Source organism: Asterias rubens, chromosome 2, assembly GCF_902459465.1.
Source record: "Asterias rubens chromosome 2, eAstRub1.3, whole genome shotgun sequence".
NCBI classification, from domain to species: Eukaryota; Metazoa; Echinodermata; class Asteroidea; order Forcipulatida; family Asteriidae; genus Asterias; species Asterias rubens.
In genome coordinates this window covers 7,359,759-7,384,453 of record NC_047063.1, presented here as the reverse complement: position 1 = coordinate 7,384,453, position 24,695 = coordinate 7,359,759, and the positions used below count along the sequence as shown (strand labels likewise).

The 24,695-nt window shown below is 40.5% G+C and overlaps 1 protein-coding gene across 1 annotated transcript; it reads right to left on the bottom strand.

Moving 5' to 3' along the window:
• Positions 1 to 98: 98 nt before the first annotated feature.
• LOC117306939 lies at positions 99 to 22,314 on the bottom strand. Its single transcript, XM_033791521.1, has 6 exons — positions 22,227 to 22,314; positions 9,260 to 17,792; positions 7,042 to 7,669; positions 4,210 to 4,335; positions 2,875 to 3,012; positions 99 to 1,814 (listed from the first exon to the last, which is right to left on the bottom strand). Exons 2-6 carry the CDS (start codon positions 17,514 to 17,516, stop codon positions 1,646 to 1,648), a joined length of 9,318 nt encoding a protein of 3,105 aa, XP_033647412.1. The 5' UTR covers positions 17,517 to 17,792; positions 22,227 to 22,314; the 3' UTR covers positions 99 to 1,645.
• Positions 22,315 to 24,695: the final 2,381 nt, after the last annotated feature.

The window sequence follows — 24,695 nt, the reverse complement described above, 5'->3', positions numbered from 1 at the left end:
TAGATTAGATAATTTTAAACTCCTTTAACTTGTGGAAAGGTTCTAAATGCTACCAAACACAATATCATTCGCTTTTCAGAAACTACACCTTGTTTGTCAAATTTGAATCTTACCCCCCCCCCCCCCCGCACATAATTAAAACCATGCAAACTACAATATTCACAAATTTAACACAAATACGACACTTGCCAAACCAACAGACACTTATAAATTTGCTGTAAACATAATACATTATTAATTCACCGTGTTCGTTCTGATTCCGACTGGAGTAGTTCACATTTCTTTGAAGAGTTTTTTTACAAATATATTTAATTTAACAAATAAAAACGGTTGGTCAGGTTTATGTAACTATTGAAACATGGTCTAGTAATAGTCATGGTCTAGCACATCTTTTGTACACAAACATGTGGACGCTGAATAACGGTTGTTGTTGCATTCTTAATTAGGAGGAAATGTGACTTTTGTGATATTAAAAACCCTACTCAGGTTTAAATTTACAGCAAGAAACCATGGCCCAAATTCATAGAGCTTCTCAAGCATAATGTTTACCAGCTTTCTGCTTAGCAAAACTAGGCAGGCTAGCAGTCACAGATTATGCATGTGACATGGCAGTTTGGCTGGTAAACTTCTTCGCGTAAGCATAATTTTGTTTTGCTTAGCCATTTTTGTGCTTAACATGCTTAAAGGCAGCTCCATGAAATTGGGACTACATGTCCTTACCACAACTCAAAGGCATGTGAGAAACACGATCAACCAAATATATTTTATTCCTTAATTTATTCCAAACGTTCCTTGGTCTAAATAGGGGAAAAGGAAGCGAAGACAAAACATTATTTATAAAGTTCCCATGGTGATACTTGGTTAGCATAAACTATTTTTTTACAGTGTGTTTGTTAGAAGGTTAATAAAAGAAGGCCTTATTTCATAAAGCTAATTTGGGCTAACATTAAATCCACATGCCCATGGCTTCGGTCTACATACAAACAATTCATTAAGAATGTCATACAGATCTATTCTTTAACATATTTACACGAGGGAGAACTCAGGTTTGTTCACAATATTTCTTCACAGAAACGACTCGTTCCTTAAGTTCTAGACTACACTATAACTACAGTCATTCCATTCCTACATGCACACAGGTCTGGTACTTCACAAAGGCACTGAAGGCGATTGCCTCCATGCCCCTGGTCATTGCCTTGGTGCCCTTGAAATGCCCTAGAAGAAATGTACCATTTCCTCATAGGGTGCCCATCCATTACCAAGGAGAAAATGCTTTGGTGTCCTTGCTCTTTCATAAACGAAGCAATACAGACCTGTGCACATTACCAGTTTTCAGGGATCTAGTTCGCCAACTTAATACAAGCCGAGTATTACGCAAAAGTCTCTTTTTATGGGTCCTAACACATCACTAAGAAAATTCCTTCTTGATTTACATTTCTACCACCACACAGAAACAATTACAACACCAGAGATGTCAGATGAAAAATTTGCTTTGGCCAATTCCATTCTCTCGCTGGACCAGTCAGTGCACGACTACTTAGTATAAATGCAGCATTTCCACAACACAAAAAAAAAACACATGCGAGAATCGTAGTTGCTCTCTCGGAAGCCTACTATAAAAAAAACACACCATAGAGGGCGCTGTTCATAATCCATTGACGTTACCGTTTGTTCGTTCGGCCGAGGCATCGTCCGAATCGATGGAGGTTCTCGTATGGGATTTCTCTTTATACTCTGTAATAATCACGGGTACGTTGTTGACCACAACTTCCGTACTAATGGCCGAGCTCCGATCGACATTTTTTAAGCGGGGTCTGAAAATGATGAAAAAGAAAAAAGAACAAAATTTTTTAATAAAGAGCATTTACAATGCGCCGGTATCCATCTTAAAGGAACACGTGGACTTGGACCAGTCGAGTTGGTCTTTGAAAAGCGTTTGTAACCGTTTGTTATAAAATGCATGGTTAGAAAGATGTTTTAAAAGTAGAATACAATGATCCACACAAATTTGCCTTGAAAATGCGTGTATTTACTTTTACTTTGCGAACTAAAACAGTCGGCCATTTATGGGGGTCAAAAATTTGACCTCCATAAATGGTTGACCATGGTAGTCCAACCCACAACCTTAGCCATACTAGAGCAGGGCCCAATTGCATGGCTCGGCTTACCAAATGCTTGGGAATCGGCGCTTGCTTGACTCGGCGCTCGAAGCAGGGAATTCTGTGCTTTTGTCCAGCAGACAAAGGCATTGAACACTCACACAGCTAGCTCAGAATTTTGGCGCTTGCACGTAACTGGAGAATGGTGATTGTTAGCGCAGAACTTGGCAGTAAGCAGAACTAGTATTTGAGCCCAGATGTCTTGCCACTAGACCAACGAGATTGCCCATCAGCAAGAGGCAGCTTGAATGCCTTATTTTAGCAGTGTGTACCATACCAATTTAATTGATCAATTTACTGGTAAAGAAAATTATTTAAAGACACTTGACACTTTTGGTAAAAGTCAGTCTTCTCACTTGGTGTATGTCAACATATGCATAAAAAATAACAAACCTGTGAAAATATGAGCTCAATTGGTCGTCAAAGTTGCGAGATAACTATGAAAGAGAACACCCTTGTCACAACAAGTTGTGTTGTGTGCTTCCAGATGCTTGGTTTCGAGACTACAAAATTTTATTCTGAGGTCTCGAAATCAAATTCGTGGAAAATTACTTCTTTCTCAAAAACTACGTCACGTCAAAGTCTCACAATGTTTTAAACTATCAACAGCTCTCCATTGCTTTTTACCAAGTAAGTTTTTTGCTAACAATTATTTTGAGTAATTACCTTACCAAAAGTGTTCACTGCCTTTAAAGGAGATGGTTGAGTTTCTTACCTTGGTTTCTTAGATGTACCAGCTTTCCTCTGTGCTGGACTCCGTGCAGTTGTCTTCGCTGTCTTGACGTGAATCAGTGGAGACAGATTCTGCTGAGCTTGTTGCTGGGCGACTAGTTGTGCATTAAGTCTTGGTTTTCTGCCATTCAAAAATGGATTGTTAAAAAAAAGTTTATAAATATTAAATTTGCATTGGGGATAAGGAATATTAATTTCGAGTTAACCCATACACCGATGTGTGCTAGCACTGTATATTCAGTACTTTCCCCGGGTTCTGTGGAAAAAAACACAGGAAAAATTACTCAGGTGGTATTTGAACCCCCAACCTTTGCAATTGAATAGCAGTCTATAACCAACTAGACCACTAAAAGTCTAGTTGGTAAGACACTGCTCTAGAATTGCAAAGGTCAAGGGTTTGAATCCCACCAGAGTAATATGTCTGTGATTTAAAAAAAAAAAAACTTGAGAAAGTATAGTATACAGTGCTAACACAGAATTCCTTTTACACTGTGAACTAACACGGTCTGCATTTTTGAAGAACAATTTGACTCCACAAACTTGTGTGCCCTGTTAGTTCACAATAAAAAGGAAAACCGTGCAATTCCGGGCTATATTTGTGTGAATAATTATATTCTACTTTTAAGGGAGGAGCTGCGTACAGCAATGGAAGACCTCTGTGTTTGGAGGGCCATCAGCAGAGTGTGGGTTCGAATCCTCAGCCGTGACACTTGTGCTCTTAAGCAAGACACTTAACCATTGCTTGGTCCTTCGGATGAGTCGTAAAGCCGTTGGTCCCATGTGTTGTGTAACTTGTCGAAGAGAGCAGGGGTTCGCCCCGTAGTTCGTGGCTGTGGCTGCTAAATGCGCCGTAGCACCTTGTAAACCCTTTTAAGGTGCTACATAATTGGATCTCAGAATTCATAACTTTCATGTTCCTCTCTTTCTGTATAAATGTAAATACTAAGCGCCTTGAGTAACTGCACCTTGTTGGTAAATACATGCGCTGTGTAAGACTTTGATATATTGGGTGCGTTTGATTAGCGTCCCTGGATTGACCCCGCGATGCTCACTTGGGTGAACCCATGACAAGAGCTAACGAACAATCACTCACCCTCTCGTAGTGACGTCATGCACCTGGGCCAGCCCCTAATTGACGCACTCCACAAGCAGGGCACGAGGGTGAGCCCCTGAAATGACGTCAAAGCTATTCAAACATGCATACTGGGGGCAGACCGCGGTCGACCAAAGGAAGCTAATCGAACGCGCCCTATGTTATTAAATCATCTGATGTTCTGAATGGACTGAATGAATGAATGAAAGTGTAACCACTACTCACCTAGTGGACGTGCCTTTGCGGACATCACACATAGCACACTTGAATGCCTCTGCTTTGTTTCGATAAGTACACACACTGCAGTCCCAATAGGAGCCCTCTGGTGATCGAGAACTTCGCTTAGCTCGCCTGAAAAACAAATTTGTAAATATTAGTGAATAAAAAAAATTCAAAATAAATAATGATACTACGAACTCTGTGGGTTCTTATATAATACATGTAGTAGTATATTAAACAAGGGGCGTATCAAAGCCCTAATTATACATTCCTGCAAGGTATGTGGATATAAATTTTGAAGTATGAGACATACCTGTATTCCTTTTAAAACAGCACCATGTAAGGATTTACAAAGTGCTGTGGGGCTATTTATAGCCTTTTGTCGAGGCCTCTGGGCTTGGACAGCGTCGATGAGTCGCGGTCCCAAGCGACTGGAGCGGGAGACCACACACGTGAGTGGCTTAGCCACAAGGGTCTTGTTAATGAATTGTTCATAGAGTATGAAACGTGCATTAATGTATGCTGACCCGCTGAACTCGACATTTGGGTAGCAAAAGTCGAGATTTAAAGAAACAAATAAGAAACATAAGTTGGAAAAGGCCCTCATGGCTTCACACACTCACGTGTGTGGTCTCCCGTTCCAGACGCTTGGGACCGCAGCTCTACAAAGCTGTCCAAACCACGAAGGCCTTGACAAAAGGCTAGGCTGTATGCTGCCAATCAAACCAGTACGATAAGTGAACTGGGTTCCTTTACGTACATCACACAACAGAAGTGTAACGACTGGGACTTAAACCCACACTCAGCTGATCAGAAACACCAAAGCTTAGTGTTATTATTTGCTTGGTTAAGAGTTGTTTCTTTTTTGTACCAAGCCAAATTTTAAAGAGCTTTGTCTTGTCTCTATGGGGTTCTTGGCTATGTATAGTGAGTCATTTTGCTTTTCTGGGAGTCCTTGGCTTCACAACCGGATTTATTAAAAAATTAATGAGTGAATGAATTGAAGCATATAAAGTAGCTACATGTAAGAACCATAAAATTATGCTTACAAGACGAAAGCCCAGTTCATACTTCCCGCAATGTGAATGCGATAGGAATCTTGGCGTCACAAGTAGCTGTTTTTACAGCGAATGTTTCGCAGGAGTTGAGCAAATTTAAACTTTGCGACGTAAAAATTTGATTCGCATTCGCAGGAAGTATGAACGCTCAAGTCAATCCAAACGACTGCCACAGTCGATCTCAGCGCAGCTACTTGCTCCCAGCTATTTCAGATGTCAAAATGTTCATGAACAGGTTGTAGTTATTCTTTTCATTCAATAATTTGGTTAGGCGCAACTCTGGAGCGCCTGTCTGAACCGTATATTGCTTGAATCTCCATAACACCATACATGTAGCAAAGATTCCTTGTGCACGCCCATGCAAATTTTACTTGTATTTACACGCCAGGTATGGAATTACGAAGAGGCCACGGTCTTGGCCTTGGTGCCCCTTCAAATGTTTCCCATAGACTTCAAGATTTTCCAATGGAAGTACCCTTCGCAAAAATGAAAATGGCCTTGCCCTTTCAAAATTGGAATTCAGGCCTGACATGCTGGACAAAACAAATTCATGTACGAGCGTACATACACACAGGCCTTATACTTCACGGAGGCAACGAAGGCGATTGCCACCATGCCCCCTGGTCAGTGCCTTGGTGCCCTTGAAATGATACAGTAGACATTTACAGTTTCCTCATAGGGTGCCCTTTCTCAAGAAGAATGTGCCTTGGTGCCCTTGCCATTTCAATAACTACATGCATACAGACCTGTACACATGCAGAAAGATAAAGAAATGTGAAGTGCACATCCCGTTGAGCATACGGACAACAACAACCCATTGTCATCAAATTTGATCACGGACAATAATGTTCAATTTCAATTCACAACAAAATGTACATGACAGTACACTGCAGTGTACATCCAAGCAGGATGTTTTTTCCTTGGAAAAAAAGCAGGAACATTTATCGAGTGCTAGAGCTGACCTCAAGTACATGTACATGTACCTGTGGTGTAACGGCTCAATGGACTTTTCAGGTCTTATTAATTAATCAAATCTGAATTATCCAAGGGCAATCAAGTCGGAAAACAGACTTAAGTACACATGTAGGAAGAATCCTAATAGTAATAATAATAATATTGAAGTCTTATATATACATAAAGCGCATGTATCTACCAAACAAGGTACTCAAGGTGCCGAGTATAACAAACTTTCCAGAAAGATAGGTAATTGCAGTGATGAATTTTGAGACCCAATTATTTAGCACCTTATAAGGGTTTACAAGTTGCTACGGCACATACATGTACAGCAGCCACAGCCAGGAACACCGGGGCGAACCCCTTCTCTTTTTCGATAAGTGCACTGGGTTATTTTACATGCGTTACACAACACATGGGACCAATGGCTTTACGTCCCATTCGAAGGACGAAGCAATGGTTATAGTGTCTTGCTTAAGGACACAAGTGTCACGGCTTGGAATTCGAACCCACACTCTGCTTTATATCAGAAACAACAGAGTTTGAATTCGGTGCTCTTAACCGCTCGACCACAACACTTCGTGCCTGATGTATACTGTAAATGTCCTGGGGTGGATTTCACAAAGAATTAAGACTAGTCTAATCTTAAGTTACTGAGAGTTACTTGTCCTAACTTAGGACTAGACTTCAGTTTTTAATATCTCCAAAGACTAGACCTATTCTCTTTGTGAAATCGACCCCAGTAAACCTAAAAAGACATGTAAACAAACACTAAATGCGTATCATTACAGAAACAACTTTTGTTTTGTACAAGTTCCAACCCTACCTCTTGTTGCCAGCTGAAGTGGTGGACAGGTGCGCTAACGAGTTTGAATTCTTTCTGTTACGGGAGATTCTATTTCCTTGACGAGTCTTCCGTGCCATTGTTGTACTTTGAACTGCTTCCTCGAGAGACTCCAAACTACAAAACTCCTCCAAGACAAAGTCCTCATCGATGGCAGGTCCAACATAACCAGGAATTAGCACCTGGATCTTATGAATGAGCTCAAGCTGGTCAGTGGCTGACAAAGTTGCTCTGCTTCCACTGACAGAAGTGTTCAGTTTCTTGGGACGACCCCCCTTTCTAGGTCTCGGAGCTGGCTCTTCAGATTCCCCAAGAAAGCACCTTGCGATTATTTGTCGTTGCAGTTGCTCTGTTTGTGTTGAAGGTGCTTCCACTTCACCTAAAGGAATCTTTCTGGGACGGCCCCCCTTGTTTTTAGGTCTAGTTGGCTCTTCACATTCTACAGGTAAGTTTCCTTTTATACTCTGTTGTCTAAGTTGTTCTGAAGGTGTTGAAGGTGCATGCACTTCACTTGAAAGAATCTTTCTGGGACGCCCCCCCTTCTTTTTAGGTCTAGCTATTTCTTCAATGAATGGATGTAGTGGCTTTTTAACAGCTGACGCCCTTTTAAATCCACCTAAGAAATTCAATTCAAAACGATATTTACTTTTCGGTTTAGGTTCTTGGCTCTGTTGATCAATTCCACATGGGGAGTTATTTTTGCGACAGTATTTCCTTTTGGGTTTAGGTTCTTGGCTCTGTTGATCAATTCCACTTAAGGAACGATTTTTGCGACAGTATTTCCTCTTGGGCTTAAGTTCTTGGCTCAGATGGTTCCTTTTAATTCCACTTAAGGAACTACTTTTGCGACAGTACTTCCTTTTGGGTTTAGGTTCTTGGCTCTGTTGATCAATTCCACTTGGGAAATTATTTTTGCGACAGTATTTCCTTTTGGGTTTAAAATCTTTGCTCAGTTTATTCCTTTTTGTTCCATAAAAGAAATTTGTTTGGCGACAGTATTTCCTTTTGGGTTTAAGTTCTTGGCTCTGTTGATTAATTCCACTGGAAGAAGTGGTTAATTTCTTGGGACAGCTTATCGTCCTTTTAGGTCTCGTTGCTGGCTCTCCAGATTCTCTGAGAAAGCTCCCTTCAACAATTTGTGGCTGATGTTGCTCTGTATGTGTTGAAGGTGCTTCCACCTTATTCAGAGGAATCTTTCTGGGACGACCCCCCTTGTTTTTAGGTCTCATTGCTGGCTCTCGAGATTCCCCAAGAAAGCTCTCTTTGACAGTTTGTGGCTCAAGTTGCTCCGTTTGTGTTGAAGTTGCTTCCACCTTATTCAGAGGAATCTTTCTGGGACGTCCCCCCTTGTTCTTAGGTTTCGTTGATGGCTGTTCAGATTCTCCAAGTAAGTTCCCTTTGATGATCTGTTGCTGAATTTGCTCTGAAGGAGTTGAGGGTACTATCACTTCACTTAAAGGAATCTTTCTGGGACGTCCCCCCTTGTTCTTAGGTTTCGTTGCTGGCTCTTTAGATTCTCCAAGTAAGTTCCCTTTGATGATCTGTTGCTGAATTTGCTCTGAAGGAGTTGAGGGTACTATCACTTCACTTAAAGGAATCTTTCTGGGACGTCCCCCCTTGTTCTTAGGTTTCGTTGCTGGCTCTTTAGATTCTCCAAGTAAGTTCCTTTTGATGATCTGTTGTGGAGGTTGCTCTGACAGGGTTGAGGGTGTTTGCACTTCACTTAGAGGAATCTTTCTGGGACGACCCCCCTTGTTCTTAGGTTTCGTAGCTGGCTTTAAAGATTCTCCGAGTAAGTTCCCTTTGATGATCTGTTGCTGATGTTGCTCTGAAGGGTATGAGGGTGCTTCCAACTTATTTAGAGGAATCTTTCTGGGACGTCCCCCCTTGTTCTTAGGTTTCGTTGCTGGCTCTTCAGATTCTCCAAGTAAGTTCCTTATGATGATCTGTTGTGGAGGTTGCTCTGACAGGGTTGAGGGTGTTTGCACTTCACTGAGAGGAATCTTATTGGGACGACCCCCCTTGTTTTTAGGTTTCAGTGCTGGCTCTTCAGATTCTCCAACTAAGTTCCCTTTAATGATCAGTTGTGGAGGTTGCTCCGACAGGGTTGAGAGTGTTTGCACTTCACTGAGAGGAATCTTTCTGGGACGACCCCTTTTAGTTTTATGTAGTGGCTTTTTACCAGCTGATGCCCTTTTAAATCCACCTAAGAAATTCAATTCAAAACGATATTTACTTTTCGGTTTAGGTTCTTGGCTCTGTTGTGGAGGTTGCTCCGACAGGGTTGAGAGCGTTTGCACTTCACTGAGAGGAATCTTTCTGGGACGACCCCCCTTGTTCTTAGGTTTCGTAGCTGGCTCTAAAGATTCTCCGAGTAAGTTCCCTTTGATGATCTGTTGCTGAATTTGCTCTGAAGGGTATGAGGGTGCTTCCAACTTATTTAGAGGAATCTTTCTGGGACGTCCCCCCTTGTTCTTAGGTTTCGTTGCTGGCTCTTCAGATTCTCCAAGTAAGTTCCTTTTGATGATCTGTTGTGGAGGTTGCTCTGACAGGGTTGAGGGTGTTTGCACTTCACTGAGAGGAATCTTATTGGGACGACCCCCCTTGTTTTTAGGTTTCAGTGCTGGCTCTTCAGATTCTCCAACTAAGTTCCCTTTAATGATCAGTTGTGGAGGTTGCTCCGACAGGGTTGAGAGTGTTTGCACTTCACTGAGAGGAATCTTTCTGGGACGACCCCTTTTAGTTTTATGTAGTGGCTTTTTACCAGCTGATGCCCTTTTAAATCCACCTAAGAAATTCAATTCAAAACGATATTTACTTTTCGGTTTAGGTTCTTGGCTCTGTTGTGGAGGTTGCTCCGACAGGGTTGAGAGCGTTTGCACTTCACTGAGAGGAATCTTTCTGGGACGACCCCTTTTATTTTTATGTAGTGGCTTTTTACCAGCTGATGCCCTTTTAAATCCACCTAAGAAATTCAATTCAAAACGATATTTACTTTTCGGTTTAGGTTCTTGGCTCTGTTGATGAATTCCACATGGGGAATTATTTTTGCGACAGTATTTCCTTTTGGGCGTAGGGTCTTGGCCTTGTTGATCAATTCCACTTAAGGGGGTTTGCACTTCAACTAAAGGTATCTTTCTGGGACGGCCCATCTTCTTTTTAGGTATCGTTGCTAGCGTTGAAGGTGCTTTTACTTCACTTACTGGATTTTTTCTCGGTCGGCCCCCCTTGTTTTTAGGTCTCATTGCTGGCTCCCCAGATTCTCCAAGTAAGTTTCCTTTGATGATCTGTTGTTGAAGTTGGTCTGTAGGAGTTGAAGGTGCTTTTACTTCATTGAGAGGTATCTTTCTGGGACGGCCCATCTTCTTTTTCAGTCTCAATGCTGGCTCTCCAGATTCTCCAAGTAAGTTTCCTTTTTGTCGAAGTTGCTTTGCATGTGTTGAAGATTCCTTTTCTTCACTCAGAGGAATCTTTCTGGGACGGCCCACCTTTTTAGGTCTGGTTGGCTCTCCACGTTCTGGACCCTTTTTCTTTGGCTGACCTCTATTCACATTTTTATCAGCCTTACTGTTCAGAGTTTGTCCAACTTTGGGCTTTAATCCTTTCGCAATTGCATTCTTTCTCTGATACCATAGCCACTTGCTTTTGATGGCATAACCTTTCTTGACCTTTGAGCTCCTTGTAAAAGGTTTCCTTTCTTTAGATTCAATAATTGAGTTCTTCTTTGGGCGTCCAACCTTCTTAGGAATTGCAGGATCTGATTTTCCTTCGTCTTTCGCCAGTTGTTTGCTGCCAGGCTGATACAACCATGGCAGTTTTTCCTTCTTTGGGCGTCCAACCTTTTTAGGAATTGCGGGATCTTGCAGCTTTCCTGATTTTTCTTCGTCCTTCCTCTGGTGTTTTCTGCCATGCTGATATAACCAAAGCCGTCTTTTCTTCTTCGGGCGTCCTCTCTGGTTGGGTTTACTCATTTCTGTATCAACGGACGAGTCTTTGTATCCCTGGTTGAGTACCTGTTTTCTGTAGTCTTTCTTCCGCGGTTCGCATGCTAGAAGCGACTGGTCAGAAACATGTTGCTCCAGTTTGAGTCCAGGGTCGTCTACATGAGTGTCAGGCGGGACCAAAAGCGAAGGCTTGTCTTTGACTGAAACATTCATGGTGCATCTTCCTAAGGTATCTGCGTTATTTTCCTGATGGTTTAAGACCCGAGTGTGCTCCGTGACGCCTGAAACCCCCGCCGATTCCATCATTGCAGGATCTTGTGGACATACTTTTCCTGGACATCCTCTACTTGGTAAAAGAAAGTGATGGGGTACAGTGTTTCCAAATTTACTTCTTCTTTGGTTATTGGTAAACACTGAACCAGTGAGAGGCGTTGATGACAACTGGTGACGCTTGATTCGTTTTGCTGGAAAGATGTAATCTTCTGGGCTCAACGTCTTTGAGGCTGTCAAATGTCGTTTTCCGATTCTCCGACTTGTTTGTGGAAACTCTGAGATTGGCATTTGCACCATCCTGTGTGGCGAAGTGCTGGTAAACACGCGATTTATTGGACGGTATGATTGGTAGGTTACCTCTGGCACAATTAAGTTTGATTGATAGCGACACTCCTGGTGCTGATTTCCTGTCCTAAACAGTGGTTCAGGCTTCACACAATCTTCATCAGGAACTTGCGACAGTTCTCTTTTAATCACCATATACTTTCTTTGGTCACTCATGTGCGATTTCCTCTGTTTGGATTTCTTAAATCCAAGACGCGAAAATAAAAAATGCTCATCTTTTTTTCGAAGAGTCATACTTGCTAGGAGTGGTTTCCGCCCAGTTCTGGACTTGCTGCCATGTTGACTTAGGTTGCCCTTAAGCGCTGTGGTTATTGGTGTTTCAATCATCGCTGAGTCCGATTCTACAGCAGAAACTCTGTCATCTGTACTTGATTCTTCCTCTGGCATTGATCCTTCAAACATTGGCGCAAACTCTTGATCTTTGGGAGTTGCATGTGAGAAAGAAACGCTGCTGCTGTCAGATGACACGTCAGGTGGTAACTGTTCAGATGAAGATGTCTCTTCTGATGAAAACTGGAGAGAATCATTTGTCTCCTCAAATGCAAGCGATGACGTCTGTTTTTCGAACTGACAACCTCTGGAATGTTGGTAGTCTGTCTGCGAAGGATAACATATCACTGGCGACTCTGTCACATTTCTGATCTCATTCTGTGTTGACAATAAATCAGGTTTCTTATTGGCAGCAGAATTAATGAGTGGTGAACCTTGTTGTACACTAATTGGCTCTGCAGACGTTTCCTTGTCATTTGCTTTCTTCATTAACGGAGCAATATCTAGCAAATGTTTCTGAGGCATCGTCGTCATTTCCGGGCCATTATCCGAGTCCTTATGGCTTGCTGCTCCACTGGGAACCAAGTCTAGTGAACTGCTACAGCTTGGTTGTCTTCGTTCCAATATCACAGGCCGTACTTCATCGACCTCCTCTTTGTTAACTCTCTCATAAAAATAGGCAATTCGTTGACCTTTGTTCTTCGGAACTCTTTTGATATTCCACAACTGTTTGAAGTTACATGATTTCTTCACGTCCTCTGATGTCGTAGACTTAGATTTTTCTTCTTGAATGTTTTCCTGTGCTTTAGATGTTGGCGTATGAGATGATTCCTCCGAGGTTGTAAGGTTTTCTGAGTCATGTTTAGGCGACAAGTCGGGTTGAATAGAAACCGTCACAGAATCTGAATCAACTTGACCCGGGGAATGTGCTTCTTCTGGACTGCTGCTAGAGGTTACATGTAGTTCTTTCACTTGATCATCACAGCGTTGCAGGTCCTTCGGTGGTTCAGCATCGCTTTTAGGAGGTTGAAGCTCAACCTCGTCCGACCCTCTGTTGGAATCACTCTGAAGAAGTGGGAGCAGTAAGTCTTTTGCACTTGTATCGGACACTTCATCCTGTGTTAATGAGCAGCTCTCTGTGCCATCTACTATTGCCAGGTTCATGTCCGAAGCAGAGGGATGAGACGTCATCGCTAATGACGTGGTTCGAGTCTCACTGTCGTGTTGTTCAACAGACTCTGGGCTTTCCTGACTCATAACAAGTTCACTTGCAATACTTTGAGATGATTGTTGATAACTGATGTGCGTTTGATTGCTGCATGTATCTTGTTCAGTGAACACAGGGGCAGTTGCTGATCCATTGTCTGGAATTTGATTCTCTGCAGGAATGTCAACAATGTCCGTATCACAACTCGGACTTGATGAATCTTGTTCAGACACAATGTGAAAGGGGCGGCCATCTTGCTCAAGTTGGTCTGAGATGTCAACATTTTCTTTTCCCGTATCACAGTTAGGATTTGGTGACTCTTGTTCAAACACAATGGGAATGGGGCGGCCATTTTCCTCAAGTTGGTCTGAGATGTCAACAGTTTCTTTTCCCATATCACACCTAGGATTTGATGACTCTTGTTCACACACAGTTTGAACAGAGCGCCCGTCTTGCTCAAGTCGGTCTGACTTATCAACAGTTTCTTTTCTTGTATCACAATTAGAAAAACTTGACTCGTTTTCACACTCAATGTGAATGGGGCGGCCATCTTGCAGAAGTTGGTCTGAGGTTTTAGCAGGTTCTTTTTCCTCATCACAATAAGGAATTGATGAATCTTGTTCACACACAGTTTGAATGGGGCGGCCATCTTGCTCAAGTCGGTCTGAGATGTGAACAGTTTCTTTTCCCGTATGACTTTCTGGATTTGACGAATCTTGTTCACACACAATCTGAACTCGAAGGCCACCATGTTCACTTCGGTCTGATATTTCAACAGTTCCTATTTTTGTATCACAATCTAGAATTGATGACTCCTGTTCACACACAATGTCAATGGGTCGGCCATCTTGCACGAGTTGGTCTGAGATGTCAACAGTTTCTTTTCCTGTATCACAATTAGGAATTGTTGAATCTTGTTCACACTCAATGTGAATAGGACGGGCATCTTGCTCTGAAAGTTGATCTGAGATGTCAACAGTTTCTATTTCCTCATCACTTTCAAGACTCGATGATTCAAGTTCAGACACAATCTGAATTGGGCGGTCGTCTTCCTCAAACTGGTCTGAAAATTCAACAATGTCTATTTCCTCATCAAAATTAAGGAAGCCTTGTTGAACGTCTGTGTCTTGTGTTTCAAATGTATTGTTAGGATCCTCAAGTGACTTGATGTCATCACTAAAGCTGCCATCTTGTTGAGTGGAACCATCTCCTGAAGTGGTTTGTGTTCCTGCTTTATTTTCAGGATTTAATGACCCACGTTGACTGGTGAGGTACAAAGAGCCACTCTCATGTTCGCTGAGTGTGTCTTTATCACTTTTAGGGCTCTCTGTGTGATGCGGAGAAATGATGCAAGGAGGACTGCTACCAGGTCCACTCTGAGCTGCGGAGTACACCTGTACTAAAGTGGACTGCGATACAACTTCAACATCAGGACTTGGTGTTTCACTCGAGGATATAATAAGACTCAGAGTACCGTCAGCTTCAGCGACGACTTTGCAGTCGCTGGTTTGTGTGTCTTGTTCAGTACTGACAGGGGACAGACAGCAAGTTTGTTCAAGAGAAACTGAATCGTCATCTAAACTTTGCGGTTGAGAAACAATGAGATTTGTGTTCTCACCGTCTTCTCTGGACACTTGAGTAGCGTTTGATGCTTCATGGGACGCTTCGCTAGGAGTCAGTCTTTCATCCTTTTCGACTTCAACATTATTTGCACCAGAATCAACTTCACAAAAGGCGTCTTTGAGATTATTTATGTCTTTTTGCGGTCCACTTGTTTGGCATGTGGTTGTTTCCTGCAAGTCTTTGCAATTCCTCACCGCCAGTTTTTGATGCTCCATGGAGCTGGTTTCAGGTGCTTCGAGCAGCACCTGACTGTGTGTTTCGGTGGATACGTTATCTTGCACGGTAGGCACCGACTGGTTAGGATTTTCCTCATTTTCCTTCTGTTGTAAACCAGTTTTTGTCCTTCTTCTTTTTCTCTTGCGTTTCCGTTTCAGACGTACTGGTTGATCACTATTCAGATGAACCTGTTTTTCAATTTGTCCTTGAACCAATAGCCAGTGTTTGTAGCTATGCAAGTCTCCATTGGACCGATATCTTGCATACGGTCGAAGCCCCATTACAATTTTGGGAGAGTAAGCTAAAGTTGCTTGACAGGCAGTCTTGAGGTTATCTTGATCCTGTAAAATCAGAGGCATCTGTACCCTTTTGCCTTCTGGGTCGGTGAATTGTTCGTGATCATCAGACACTTTCGTATTTAGCGACTTCAGGCGACTCTCTTTCTGGATCCTTTCAGATGAATCTTTGGCATTTCTTCTCTTAGACAATGTTGATGAGTTTCCTTTTGTGCCGTTAGTTGTGTCTTCTGAACAAAGACTTTTCTGAAGTTTTCTTCTCGGCTTTGTCTTTATTGCACTTCTCGAGTTTATATTGCTTTGGCACCGAGTTGAACTTATAATTGCTGTGCTCTGTACTTTGTTAAGACCTGCATGGTTTATAACGATATTCCCTGTTGTTTGCACATCCTTTTCACTATCTGACTTGAGCGCGGTTCGAGTCCCTGCCACTTCCCTATCCCTTAAATACTGTCTCTTTCCATCAGAATGTTGAGGGACACTAGAAGCTTGACGCTCACTCGAACCATCTCCATGCAGTATGTGACTGACGCTTTCATAACAGAGTTTGTTCAGTGTGACACTGACTTCATTCTGAATCAACAACTTTGTTTGATTTCCTCCCACCGTTAGTCTCTCTGGTGTACTTAATACTTGTACTTCTTTCTCATTGATTATTTGACACTTTGGTGTTGGCACTTGTGGTGAATTACATGTAAATGAAAGCTGAGCTTCCATTTGTGTTAAGGCAGGCGAACTTTTGGCACTCTTCACGGGGTACTTTTGGTGACTGGTTTTCAAAATTTCAGTACATGAAATTGTCTTCTTTCGATTGACTGCACTTTTATTGAGCGCATTGGCACTATTATCACTTTCTTTATTTATCGATGACATCCACCTGACTGTTGAATTCACACCACCTACTGCAGAATCTTTTGGTTGAGAAGGACACGAATGGCGACTTTTGGTTTCTTTGTTTATTTTTGATAGCACAGGTATGCACCTTCTGTTTGGTCCAACAACAACAATATGTGAACTACATGTATTCTCTACATTGGTATGTTGATCAGCTTTCTCTCTTTCGGGGAAACCTGAGGTAACCGTCTTGTCTGGTCTCAGCAGCATCGTAGTTTCCCCGACACTTTTTGCTTTCCTGACATTTATCTCTTGATTCCGATAATGTCTCGATAACAACAATTTTGATTGCTTTTGGTGGGTCGATGTCCTCTTCCAAACCTGTCTATAACTTTCACTGTTAAGCTCACTTGATGCTACACGTTGTCTCCGCGATCCGTACTTTTGTTTAGCGGTTTTCGTCTCATCCACAAGCTTGGTGTTAACTGAAGAATGACAATTAGTTTTAATGACTGAGAAGATACCTACATCTTCTGCATATTCTTTGATATCGCTCACAGATGGCTCACGGCTTGCCTTCTCAGAGGAACTTGAAGTTTGTTTCACTCGTAGCCTCCGCTTAATGGGACTAGGCTGAACTTCCGAAGAGGTATTTGTTTCTTGTTTACTTGAGTCCAAGGTGTTTGAGTCGTGATTGTGGAATTTATCATCTACATGAACGGCATCTGACGGACTGCACCGAGTGGGTAGGCGATTCAACGAAGGGTCTCCCAAAGAATCTACTGAAGCACCTACTTTTGAGAGGGTCTGAGAATGCACCGTGAATGTCCTCTTTCGTCTACTACGCAATTCAGATGAAGTCTTCTCATTTAATCGACGTAGCATGATATTGGGTTTTGAACGCTGGGTGGACACCGCTGAAGATCGTTTACTTGAGGTATTCCGAACTGTAGTACTCGATGAAGACGGTGAAACTATTGCTCCACCTCGTGTACCCTGAATCTTTTTGAATACTGATTTGTTTGATGTAAGGTTTATTGGCAACCTCATTGTCTCTCGGTTTGTACTTGGAGAAGTTTCAAGAGAAGTTTTTCCAGCACTGCTGTCACTTTCCTGCACATGTTTATCTAAAGCAATGATCGCCTGTTTAGCAGCTTTTCTAGATGTTGTTCTAGCCTGGTCACAAGTTGCCGTCCTCCTCTTTGACCAACCGACATGAGGAACATAATCCTCATCAGGACCTAGGCTTATAGCAACCCTCTTCCTTTTGACAATTGCACACGATTCCTGATCCTCCATTGTTTGGCACAACGTTGCCGAAATATTCTTGATTACGTTTTGTTGCACTTTGGTGACTCTGCGTTTCTTAATGCACATATTGTGGTCCACCTGAACCTTGGCTCGTTTGACGTCCTTCGAAACATCGTCTTGCTTTTTCTGTCGTTTCATTGTCACTAAAAAGTCTTACACAAAGGATACTGAATAGTCTTCGGTATTGAATATCAAAATATTCAGTTTAGCTGCAATCTCTACAGTTTCTGATCCTTTGTGCTTTTGAATTTTTCGTCAAAATATTTACAGAACAATTATCACCAACCGGCTTTGATTACTCTCCTTCCGAGTCAGACGCTTGATCACACTTCTATCCTTGCGTCGTGTCGCTCTGGTTCCATTGTAAGCTGCAGCCGTTGGGTTCAGATGAAGTGTCCACAGCCACAGTTTGATCTGCAGTAGATGCGAAGTGGAGTTATAGTCACCATATATTTCAGTAAAAGTTCTTTTTTTTTTTCAGATGGCAAAAGTATCCACTTATAAATCCTCACGGAAGACAGACCCCAAGAAGTGGCAGTTGCATCCCAAGAAATCAATTTTTGTTTATATTCATGACGAGATGATACATTTATGGTCATGATGGGAGGTTGGTTTACAGGGTCTATATTTTTATATGCCTTGGAAATCCTTGCTTTATCAAAACACAGTATCATCCTACTATGTACGTATGTGCAGGGATATTAAAGGCTGCTAAAAAAAAAACTGAACTGTGAGCGCAAATCGTTAAGCTTTTAATGAAATTGATACTAACTAAAAAAAGAAAACATTAATGTAACTTAGTTTTTATTTGCGGGGGTATGGGGGGGGGGAGGGATACAAACAAAATTTTCAAAGGGATAAACCGGTTCAAAACGATGGGTTTTGAGGCAATGCATAGAATGGTGCAAGTTTTTATTCAGGATTTGGTAAAAGGGTGTCACAAATTGGTGGAAATGTAAAAACTTGGTGTCCAAATTGTTCACTTACAAATAGAGTTTCACAAGTAAATAACAAGTACAATTAAAACAGGGTGTCCAAAAGACACCCTTTTGGCTAACACTATGGAACGGTGAGGTATCAATGTATAATTTAGTTTGCGATAACACTATGTTTATCTTTGCTGTGTAGATTCGTTCTTTAGAATTGCCTTGCTTTTTATTCTATAGGGCCTAGTATCAGACTGTGAAGCTATTTCATCTATAGACACCCCCGAACAAAGATATTGACAAAATAGTGACACCGCCAACATAGGGCTAGATAGCTCAGTTGGTAGAGCGCCGGCACGTTAATCCGGAGGTCGTTGGTTCGAATCCCACTCTAGTCAATTCTTTGTTCAACCAAAAAAAAATCAGAATAATTACTAGTATGGACTCATAAATGCAACTCATGTTTACATCTACCGAGTCTCTGTAGTTGCTGAGCTGTAAAGAGAGCTTCACGTTATAATATGTTAACATTTTTTTAGGAGTGCATTTATAAAACTGTTCTGTACCCCTAAACATCACAATTTCTGTGGTATTTTGTAATATAACGTACACATGGCATAGGCCTACATGTCATGTATACTATAAATCCAAAGCTACTCAAGTTTCCTGGAATTGAATCTTTAAGAGGACAAGGCATTTTGATTGTACAATGGCGCACTTCCATTGGGAAATGGATGTAAAACATTTGAAGGGGCACCAAGGCCAAGACCAGGGCAAGAAAGGCCATGAAGTTTGTTCAAATGTAACCCTAATTCATCCAAGGTACCTAATATGTAAATGAGTGCACATTTACATATAAAAAGTGTGCCTTTATGCACTTTCAAAATGTTTCATGCTAACACAACAACAGGATTTAAATGCTTATTATTTGTCACTTTTTAAGACATGATTAAAGGCAGTGGACACTATTGGTAATTACTCAAAATAATTATTAGCATAAAACCTTACTTGGTAACGAGTAATGGGGAGAGGTTGATTTAATATAAAACATTGTGTGAAACGGCTCCCTCTGAAGTAATGTACTGTAGTTTTTGAGAAAGAAGTTAATTTTCTATGAATTCGATTTCGAGACATCAGATTTAGAATTTGAGGTCTCAAAATCAAGCATCTGAAAGCACAGAACTATGTGTGACAAGGGTGTTTTTTCTTCCAATATTTTCTCGCAACTTTGACGACCAATTGAGCTCAAATTTTCACAGGTTTGTTATTTTACGCATATGCTGAGATACAACAAGTGTGAAGACTAGTCTTTGACAATTACCAATAGTGTCGAGTGTCTTTTAAAATGATTTTACTCCAGAGTTGAACGCAACAATTCTGATTATTTGCAGGTATCTATCCGTCTGTCTGTCTTTATACAAGTCCGATCGCACTAAATACAGACAACTCACGACCCCTCACAAAAAACATTAAATGCACTTAAAAGAAGAACATTTCAACATGGAGAGTCAACTGTTAAAAATATGTAGAAAAAATCATATGCATACTAAATCACTTTCAAACTGTTGAAAAAAAATGTATTTTTACCTGTAAAAAAATTGTGTTTTTTACCCTGAATTAATTCAACGGTAATATCTGCCTATTGTCTTTTGACGTACCTGGACGATACCATTATACTGCAGGGGTAATTTCTATGGACTGATTTTTAATTTTTTGTTATTGGTATAAGCTGCTGTTATGTTTTCGTAAATAACTAAGTCGCCACTCTGGTTACAAGGGAAATTTAAATACAATAATTTATTTTTTCAACTCCATGAGAGGTGCACATAAAATGGTAAATAATCATTTTGCATTTTGTATTACCCCCTGCGGTATATGACATAGCATCGTCCAGGTACGTCGGAAGACAACATGGCAGATATTACAGTTTGTTACTAATTCGGGGTGAAAAAAAACCCTCATTTTTTTACAGTTAAAAATACTTTTTTTTCAACAGTTTGAAACTGATTTAGATGCATATGACTCTTCCTACATATTTTTAACGGTTGACTTAAATGTTCAAAATGTTCATTTAAAGTGCATTTAAAACTTGTTGTCATGAGGGGTTGTGAGTTGTTGTAGTGCGACCCTACAAAACGCACAGATTTTGAAACAAGACTGCATGCTGGGGAAGGGCCTATGTTAGGATCTTTATATTGCATGCTTCATTGATAAAATATCCACACACAAGTGGCTCAAGCATTGTCATGGTTACATACAACATAAACATGAAACACTGCTTAGCAAATTTATTTTCTAACAAGAAATGAGTTGGGCACCTGTTTCAACGATGCAATTCTATGATCAGTTGCCTAATCAATCAAAGATAAAAACATTCATGAGTTGAAGACCTTCCTTGAGGTACAATGAGCGCCTTGAGCGTCTTTTAGGCGGACTTTGGCGCTATATAAGTTTTCGTTATTATTACAATGAGTTACACATTTATTTTGTTAACGTCAAAATTAAGATTCCCTCCTCATCATTGACATTGTCATTGGTCTGACTCTGACTGAGCTAAGGGGAACCGAGTTGTGAATGTTTGATTAATAGTACGTTCGAATACGTTGCAGGCACCGTCATTTCATCTTTTTGACTGCCGAGTGAGAGAAGAAGACAAGGCACAAGGCCATCTCCATTTTGAAAAGCCAGCAAAGGGCGCTTCCATTTGGAAAGTCTAAAGGTGTGTGGGAAACTTTTGAAGGAGCATCAGGGCTAGCAAAGACCAGGTGACCAGGGCAACAGAGGCCATTGCCTCAGTGGCCCGTGTGTAATTCTAGGCTGCTGCAACCGTGTTACGCAAGTCACAAGTGCAACTGCAAGATTGAACTGAACATGTTGAACTGAAGTTGAATTGAACATCCATGTCCATGACCATGTCCTGGTCATTGTCAATCAATTTTATTTATTGCTTGCTTGAATTGAATCAGGATTTCATAAAAAATGCATATGATGTAGCTTGGATAACTTTCTGTATGCCCCACCACTATTTCACTAATTTTTACAAAAAGGGATATCTCATTGAGGTAAATTAGATACTATATTCCTCCCCTTACCAGTTTTCACGCTATTATGCCTTTTCTTTGAATTGGGAAAAAAATAATGATGCCTTATATCAACCGATGCCCTAATTACCTTCTTTTGTTAATATGAAGTACGCAAACATATTAAAACTTGATGGACATTGAAATGTTCACACTACACACCGATCTTCGATGACTTCAAGTTCAAATGGCCCCATTTGTTTTGAATTTTTCCTGTTTTCACAGCAAACAAGAAAGCATGGTTTCCCGGTGAAGCCATACATGGAAGAAACATCTACAGTGACTACAAGTGTTCTTTGAGACTCTGTGTATGAGTATGACTCTATATACTATAGCCAGCAGTTGTCTTCGTTTTATTCAAAATATTTTTTAATTTTTGCTTGGCAAATAAAACCACACAATGTTTATCTAGGGACTGTTTACATCGCGCACAAAGGTAAAAGATTTGCCACGATTTTAGGGACACCTCGAAAACAGGACCTCCTACGATATATTATTTCATATCGAATGAAAAAGTGGTGGCGCCATACGGAAACTTTTCCTGTAGCTTATCCAACGTCCGTGCTAGAAACATATCAATAAATTTATTGCTATAAAAAAACACCCACTAAACTCCTGCCTGGGTATGTGTGTCCGAAACCCCCCCCCCCCCCACACAAACACACACACACAGCCATCCATTCATTTTAGCATGCATCGCATGTGAATGTGATCTGACGAGCGACGGCAAAAATTGTGCCAACTTAGAATCTGTTCAGCTAAATAACAGGCAAACAAATACACATAAAAATCAGTGACATATATAAAGCAGTAATGTATTCAAACAATTGAAGTATTTTTACCCGCTGGGGATGCGTTTTTGGTCCATTATTTCAGCTCGGAATTCTCAAATTATTACTGCAATCAATATGGAGACCCTGTGCAAAAACGCGCTAGTTATAATATGCACGAACAGCGCCACACAGCGACCAGTATGAGACAGTCAATTAATTAAGTTGCCCCTTTCGATCGCTGTGCGCGCACCGGGCGACAGTTTACTCTTGGACATGTTTGAAAAGTTTCTGAATATCTTGGACAAGTTTGATAGTTTCTGCAAAATCTTGGGACAAGTTTGATAGTTTCTGCAAACTTACTTGTACTGTTTCACAGTTTTTGCATACTCTTTGACAAGTTTGATTGTTCCTGCATTCTCTTGGAAAAGTTTTTTTTACCTTTATTCTTATCATTCTACCAGCCAGCTAGACCCCCCCCCCCCCAATAAAAAAACCAAACGTGTACACCAATTTAATATCTGACCTAAATATCCAGACACATAAGGTGAAATTGTCATAATTGAATTAGATATATATTAATTAATTAGTTTCAAAAGTCTTTATTTTCAGTTTCCACCCCCTGCCCTCCCACACTTTCACAAAGAAATAGAACCGAAGCAGATTTTATTGCAAAAGTGATACAGGCATACAATGTATTTTTCAGTTCGGTGAAAAACACAAAGTTATGTATGAGACACAATTAAGTACACATAATAGGACAAGCTTCGTACTTACAATAAATATTTTGTCAGTTAACATTTTCACATCTCAAGTAATACATGTTCTTTACTTGTGAGATATATATTAAAATGTTGTATTTGTTTTCAGTTCATTAAAGAACATAAAGATATACATGATACAGAAAGTACACTTGTGAAAAAATAGAAATTCTGTATAAAAAATAATAATAAGTACACATCTTACATCAATACTTCTTTTGATAAAAAATTCAGGAACATTTCATGTAAATTTTGTCTCAATAATGAAACCAACCAAGGAAAACAAATAATAATTAAGTACATACCGGGTACATAATTCTTACTTGAAGTATAAACAAAAAAATACAATTATTTTGTTCAGTTACTTTTCAACAACATTTCCCCCACAATGTTGAAAGAACGAAGAACTTAAACATAGGCCTTCACTGCTGCTAACCACCTTGGGGTAATACTATTTTAAGTACTGCGTTTATACAAAAGATACACACATATTCATCTTGAAATTTATTATAACTTTGACAAAAATTACATGCATCTAATGCATGTTCTTATTGGTAAAAACAATTGTCAAAAACCTACAGGTTTGCAAAAATATAGGTGATTTACATTAAATAAATGTCACTTTGCGGATTTCTTATGGCTGTTTACCAATAATTCACAGTCTCTGTAAAAGCAAGGAAAATTTACATCCCGATGGAAAAATTAACATCTATTAAATCATTGGGTTAAGTTAAACAATCTTACAAATAGTCAGAGCAATAAAAGTATCCACAGTACAACAACAATTGAAAATAGCACAATACATATAATGTGGCTAGCAGTCCGAGGGAAGTAACACCAAAGATAATTATCTTAAAAAGCATTTTATGTATAAAAGTAAACAAGGCAATAAAATGCAAATGATATCCAACTCCAAACCACCCAAAACAACCCAAAACACACATGCAACGAAAAAGCAGTTTCAATGGGATTACAACAGGGCAAAAGGCATACATATCCCAGGTGACAATTCCAGTTGAAACCAGTTTACATTCAACTTGTTTTAACTGGTTTCAACAGGATTAACTGGTTTCAACTGGTTTCAACTGGTACATGTTGGTATGCTCAACATGTTGCAAAAGAAACTAGTTGAAACCATTAGTTGCCAACTGGTACTTATTGTGGCATCAATAGGAACCAGTTCACGATCCAGTTACCAATTCCCAGTTCAACTGGACCAGTTGGGACCAGTTAACACCAGTTGAAAGTGGTTTCAACTGAAATTTTCACCTGGGAATAATGTCCCTAAATGACAATGGCATAAATCCAATATTAACACTTTGACTGCTGCAACTATTTAAACCTTCCTCACCGAGGCCTGGCGCCTGAAACCATCGTAAATAACTCCATTGTGTCTCAAATGCATGCCAATACTTTTTACACAGGAAAAGTATTTAAATTATTGACCTACAGAGGGCAGTACAACACTGTGGACCAGCCCAAGAAATCTCTGGCATATCATTTAGACATTTACTATAGACCTTTCTATTGTTGATAACCAAACCTTGCTGTTTGGCATGGACAGCGGAATAAGCAAACCATTTAATTGTGTTAACCAAATTCTGACCAAATTCAACAATTTGTGCAAACTTTCAATAAAATAAAGTTGCTCCCATACTTGGTGGCTTTGTTTCCAACAAGTTTGACACTATTTTAGAAAAGTCGTGCGACACTGTAACAAACTGGCATCCGTTTAAAGGCAGTGGACACTATTGATAATTACTCAAAATAATTATTAGCA